Source organism: Pinus tabuliformis, chromosome 3_1 (genome assembly GCF_031772625.1).
Source record: "Pinus tabuliformis cultivar Carrire ecotype Pingquan chromosome 3_1, CPIR1, whole genome shotgun sequence".
NCBI classification, from domain to species: Eukaryota; Viridiplantae; Streptophyta; class Pinopsida; order Pinales; family Pinaceae; genus Pinus; species Pinus tabuliformis.
Genome location: NC_142301.1, coordinates 366,979,174 through 366,985,937, shown reverse-complemented (window position 1 = coordinate 366,985,937; position 6,764 = coordinate 366,979,174). Strand labels below are relative to the sequence as shown.

The window sequence follows — 6,764 nt, the reverse complement described above, 5'->3', positions numbered from 1 at the left end:
CAAAAAATCAAAGAGTATTTTAGAATAGGCCCGGAATTCGGGTCGCAGTTCAAAAGGTATTCTACAAAGTTAAAACAGAGTTTGGACCTACAATTCTTGGGATTAGGTTCTGAATGGCCATTCCCATTGGTCACCGAACTCAGACTTGGCGAGGGATGATCGAAAAGACCATCGACTGGAACTATGAATGTCTTGGACTTAACCTAAAATAAATACTTAATCAAATTACAAATGATTAAGTTATCCATTATACACAAGCAGGGCCTTGGTTCAGTGCCCACAAACACGCGTTAGGGCACACATAGTCGAGGGTCATAACAAGTAAATAACTATACAATTACATACTCTATAAGAAAAAGTTCAACACGGGTGTCCTAACAAACCTATCATGACAAGTTAAAAAGGAGATCATCTTTCTCAATTTAAGAAAAAGTTCAACACTGGTGTCCTGAAAAAAAACATAAAGCTGCCTTTTATGCACTGCGTCTATTTAAAAAGGACAAAATCTATTGCACCTTTTCCCATGCAGAAATACTAAAATTTATCAGAGACGTTCAAGGCCTGAAGTCGTGAACAACGCCTATCATCATTAGAATTATAAACAACTTCAAAGGAAAATTAAAAAAACCCTTCCAAGCCCACATGCTTTAAAATCATCTATCCAACAAATCCAAGTTGAACTTTGAAGTCAATTCTTCTCTACCCTTCTAGCTTTCCGACCAAGAACCAAGGAAAACACATTTACAGAAGGATCATATAGGATAATGAAACAGAAACTCTTTATAAATCTTCTCTTTTTTCCTTTTTTGGTGTATATTTAAAAGGGATATTTGTATCCAGGGAAAATGATTCAACATTCTCATCAAAAGGAAAAATAGATTCTACAATCCGTATGATTCAGTTCTCCAATTTCTAGTGATCACAACATACAAACAACAGGATGGCTACAGAAGTTTCCTTGCTCTTCATGGGTAGCTTTTCAAGGGGTGCATAAAATTCAAAAACGGTTATAATACAAAGCATGCTTATTTAATTGCATAGAAATTCTCTGACCCCTACAATTAAACAACAACATTCTGTACTTCTTGCCTTCTCTTTAGATGCTTGTCCAGTTGTTCAACTCTCTCATGCTCCAATTCCTTCTCTAAGGCTACTTCTTCCTGTAACTGTTTTAGCTTGATCTCCCTCCTCTTGTTGTCATGCATTTTAACAAGTTCTTGCCTCTCACGTTCATATTCTTCAGAATCTTTGAAGCTGCCTTCAACTATCATTTTTCTTCTTGCAATCTCTTCATCAATTCTGCAAGACAGCAAGATCACAAGCAACGCTTGACACCATTAAAAACAGAGAAGACATATATCTGGTAAATTAAAAGTGATGCCTACAAATAACCATATCATAAGAAGTGCAGAAATCCATAACCATATCTTAAAAAGTGCAAAGATCCTTGAGCCCCTCAATAGGAAAAAATATTTTCAATGATATCTTAAAAAAATTTCCTGGCCTCTGCCTTCTAAGAAAACAAAAAAAGTTAGTATAAGAATGTCACAAATGATGACAATAGGAGAGAGACATGTGGCCAAAGCATAGCTATGAATACTTTGCTTTTAATGGATCTAAAAAATGTATGGGCAATTATAAAGTATCATTGAAAAAATGTAACATATTATCTTTACCTTGCAATCTTCTAGTCAGTTGTCAAGTAATTACGATGGTACAGGACCCAAGCAAATGATTCCAAAACTTATTCAACTCTAAATATATATGAAATATTTTAACATTTTAAACTTTTAAATATTTTAAAAAATATTAGAAATGTTGTTTTCTTATTTCCTAAAATTTTGAAAAGTTTTGTTTCCAAAACCAAAATCGTTTCCCCGCTTAAAGAGTGTTTTCCTTCAATTTAATTTTCACATTCCGATACTATCCATCACCTTGTTCTATTTTTCACCTTCGGGTGCTATAAGATTCAATAAAAAATGGGGAACTTAAGATACCAAAGATGAGTCAATTTAACAGGCTAAAGTTGCTTTAAAGAATGAAGTATTGGGTTTGTTGGTCTCCCATCACATCATAGAGGTTAAGATTAAACTTCAAAAAATTGTACTCTCAAACTCTTGTATTTGATTGTTGGTTCCGCATCACATCATACAAATAAAATTAAACTTAAAAAAATGGCCCTTAAAACTCTTGTATTTGATTGTTGGTTCCGCTTCACATCATAGCAGTTAGCAGTTAAAATTGAACTTCAAAAAATTGGCCTCTCAAACTCTTCTTGTATTTGATTGCCAATAGGAGGAAAGTCAAGGACACGAGATTATGAGTGTCCAACATGGGACACATAGACCCCTAAAACAGGCACATCAGAACAAGGTCACATTTTTTAATGTTCTGAGATTTTTTTTTAACATTTATTGGTGCCCCAAGTCTTAAACATGTCGAGGCTTGCATTATCCGAGTGCCAAACCCGCATGGGCATGTCTTGCATAGGGCACATTTCCCATGAGTGTCCAATATACTAGGGATGCAAGGCTGCGAGGACATTTCTTGCCTAAAGGGAGGTACTTTTAGGTATCCAATGTTCAAATCAAGACCATATAAAATATGTATATATTGGGTGAAAATATTCACATTTTCTAAGCATTCATCTCCATGGGTAGTGTATGGAAACTATGCTAAAAGGCATGCGTCTACATACAAAAGGTCAGCAATTGATTTCCAAGGAAATTTTCATTATTAGTGGAGTAACCAGCTGATCAATTTTATCTAAATCTTGATGTTTTCCTTTCCTCCACTTTGACTTGCATTATAATGTATACATGTCAGTTTCAGATGAGAGGCCTACATCAACTAATTGATGGATTTGTACATAAGGATCACTTGTGCTTCCTTTGTTGGACCAAGTTCAAAGTCGGTGCTTCCAGCATGAATGTTGCCTATATTAACTTTAAACCAAACTCGTGACATATATTTCCAGCAAGGATGTTGATTATGCTTAGCCTTGTTTGGTTGTGTATGAAAGTGGTTTGGACTAAGTATGTAGCTGGTTGGAGCTGAGTATGCAGCTAGTATGGTACTATGTGGTTGATTATTGGTGAAATCTCAAGGCAAGAGTACTGAAGGAAAAATGGCTTCTATTTCGCAGGCATATACAAAGGACAAGGAAGTCCAAGCAATTCTTTCCCCAAGAGTAAATGATTCATACCAAAGCCAAAAAGAATTGTTTGATCGCACAACATTTTTAATTTTAACGCTTGACTAGTTCACTCTTCAAGATCTAAGTAGTTCGACAAAACATTTTGCAAGCCTGTTACAACACTGACCACTAAGAATAAGTGTATTCTACCCTGCTAGCACCCTGAACAAAGCAAGGTATTATTACAATAAGATACAGGAAAAAACAAACATGTTGGTTTCTCTAAACTTTAGGAACTGAAGGGAAAAAAAAGCACTGTGCACAGATGACATATAATAAGTTATTTCCTAGAAAGAGTAAATAGATGAAAATCAAAGAAAGGTCTAGAATAGAAAGGAAATTTACTTGATCTGTTGTTCCTGTTGTTCATCATTCATAACTTGTGCACCTTTTGGGAGCTTTGCAGAGTTAACTTCAAGTTGGTGACAACGATCTAAGTGTGCTTTCTTGAACTCCTCTTCCATCTCTGATTCTCTTTTTGTAATATCGACATTCAGCTGATCAATTTGTTCTCTATAACTTTGCTCCAAATAATCCACCTGCCCGCAGTTTTCAATTAGCATAGCACTCGTGGGAACCTCAAAAAAAACAAAAGAAGATCAATTCTGAACAAGACATATATAGTTAAACATATTGGGTTTTAACATTAAAACTACATGTCCAAAGGACAACAACAGTTTAAGCCTCACATAAAATTATACACAAGGTGCAAGTCCAAGACACTAACTGAACTACTATAGGTTGTTGTGTTTCAACTTCCATGTGCTCTAGTCTCAACCATAAATTAATCATACTTCTTTCTTACATTCCTCATGCTGCTCTGTAGCCCTCTGTCTAATAATCTTAATTTCTTCATCTTTCATACGCAATTTTGATGAGACTATGCTAACTGTCTCTTCTAAATTTTTACTGTGCTCCTGTTGTTTAGCAACTTTAGTCTTAAACCAAGACAACTTCTGATTGTCCTCATCCATTTGCTTCATGGGTTCCACAACCATTTTATGATATGATCTCATCTCATACTTCAACCTTGCTTTGCCTGCAAAATACTCTTGCACTTTTATAATAGCTCCAATAAAAAATAAAAAATTACTCACTAGCATCAGAGTACATGAACCAAAAAGCATCTCCCACCTAATGCGTCTTAGACATTACACAATCAATCAAAGAATCCTCCTGTGCGTAATCAGACTTTCCTAATAAATAATGTGTCTATGCTTAATGAGCTGTAACTATGTTAGGAGACACCCAGAAATTTGTTGCACACTTTAAATTAGAAACAAAATTTTTGCAATCCACCCCTTTGTGATACATGTCATATAGACTTCAAAGAAGTAAGTAATACAAACCTTTTGAATGTCTGTTGAAAATCTCCATCTCTTCTTTTGTTGCGAAGTAACCATATAGTACACGTTTTCCACCTGGATAAAACAATACACGACGTCGCTCCCAGTCATCTTTTCCTCTCCCTTCCTTTAAAAATTGTTTCTGTAACCGCTCTGCCTCCAAGTATCCCATTGCAGATTCCTCAAATATAAGAACACTCATTCCACGATGTCCCTTTGGGCCATATGCATGTCTTGCCTTCATGGCTTTATATCCTTTGAAATACTCCAGTAATTATTTATTTCCCATTCCAATCCACTGGAAAAAAATAAACAATTTCATGAAACCAAAGCATAAGAAAATAAACAATGCACGCAAGGACTACACTGCGGCCTTCTCTGCGGGAATCGATCCCAGAACTCGCTGAAAAATAGATTTTCCATGACTTTCTCGCGATTAAGGGATTGAGCAGAATTTAAATCAAACCCATCACCATGCATATCCTCCACCACAGATTCTGCACCCGTCGAACCTCCCCCTCTTATCGATTTTCCAGCTAATATGACATCTACCATTTCTTACAGATTAACAAGCTCACAAATTACCGCTTTCCTTGATTCCCTCACAAATGAATTCATGCCCTGCAAATCAAAATGTGTAATATACAATTTTCTACCACAATCTAAAACATTAAAAATGTGACTAGACAGTGAAAAAGATGTTAATATCACTCAATGTTGTTGAACTCTTAGCATTCAATATATTGAAAGAGTATAAGCTATAAAGAACTGATATAGAAACTAAAATAGGGGTTTATACGAAAATTTAAAGAAGGTTTTGATCCATAATTCAAAAACGGTTTTGACCCAAACAGAAATTCACACTGGGTTTCCAACCAAACATAAAATCAAATAGGGTTTTGATCGAAACCAAAAGTTAGAAAAGGGCTTTAAGCCAATTTTTCTGCCTATTATTTAAACGAATTTTTCGCTGGTCAATTTTTTTTATAACATGTTGGGCTGGACCAAAAAATCAAAAAGTATTTTAGAACAGGCCCGGAATTCAGGTCGCAGTTCAAAATATATTCTAGAAAGTTAAAACAGAGTTTGGACCTACAATTCAAACCGAGTTTTAATCCAACATAGGACATTCAAATACATACTTGAATTGCGTCAAGTTTAAGCAACAGTGACATTATGCCCTCGGTGATCTTCAAGCGTTCCTTCTCATTCTGAAGGATCGACTCACCACTTCACGATCAACAAAATGCCATCATATATCTTCGGCCTTTGCCTTCACATCCCGTATAACCCTTAAATTCTTTAAAGGTGCACCCTTCCTGGTGAAAAACCCTCTGAAATCCGACTGAATTTTGTTGGCTGCAGAAGTCTCATCCAATAGAGGAACCAAAACCTTCTTAATCCCTGAAGACGATACGGGAGTCTCAGAATTGACGGGTATCGAAATAACCTTCTTGGGATTAGGTTCTGAATGACCATTTCCAATGGTCACCGAACTCGGACTTGGCGAGGGATGATCGGAAGGACCATGGACTGGAACTGTGAATGTCTTGGGCTTAACCTTCGGAGCGCCCCAGAAATCATATTCGGGTTTTGTTGGAGTCACATTGGATGCAGCGTAGGGATGAGCAATGTAAGGACTACACTGCGGCCTTCTCTACGGGAATCGATCCCAGAACTCGCTGAAAAATAGATTTGCCATGACTTTCTCGCGATTAAGGGATTGAGCAGAATTTAAATCAAACAAAATCCTGGAAATGTTGTTGTTATCTGGATGCCTCTGCAAAGTAAATATTTATAGAGAATGAGTTCGATTCTGGAACTTTCTGGAGGCTCATTTCGCTCAGGTTCAGTTCAGTTCGTGGAAGAGCAGAAAGCGGAAAGCAGGTCGTGGTGAAGGAGCAGAAATCGGGAAAGCAGTTTTGGGTCTGAGATATTTAACCAGAACAAAAATCGGGAAAGCAGTTTTGGTGAGGGAGACGATATAAAATGTGGACGCCACGTGTCAACGTCAGAAACAAAAGGACGACGAAAGTCTCTTTCAAAGGAAGGCCTATCGGCCTAATTATGTGAAAGTTTAGAGACCAAAGCAAAGCTGTACAAAATTTGAAAACCACAATTAATATAGTCGAAAACTTAAACATAAATAGTTAACTAAACTACCCATCTTTAGTTAAGGCAGTAAAGAATTGCATGATAATACATACATTACTAAACTGAGG

The 6,764-nt window shown here is 36.4% G+C and overlaps 1 protein-coding gene across 1 annotated transcript; it reads right to left on the bottom strand.

The window, feature by feature from the left end:
- Nucleotides 1-1,061: 1,061 nt before the first annotated feature.
- On the bottom strand, nucleotides 1,062-4,786 carry LOC149187218 (protein SUPPRESSOR OF GENE SILENCING 3 homolog). Its single transcript, XM_089409593.1, has 4 exons — nucleotides 4,546-4,786; nucleotides 3,991-4,235; nucleotides 3,542-3,774; nucleotides 1,062-1,299 (listed from the first exon to the last, which is right to left on the bottom strand). The coding sequence occupies exons 1-4, from the start codon at nucleotides 4,784-4,786 to the stop codon at nucleotides 1,062-1,064; spliced, it is 957 nt and encodes a 318-aa protein (XP_089265719.1).
- Nucleotides 4,787-6,764: the final 1,978 nt, after the last annotated feature.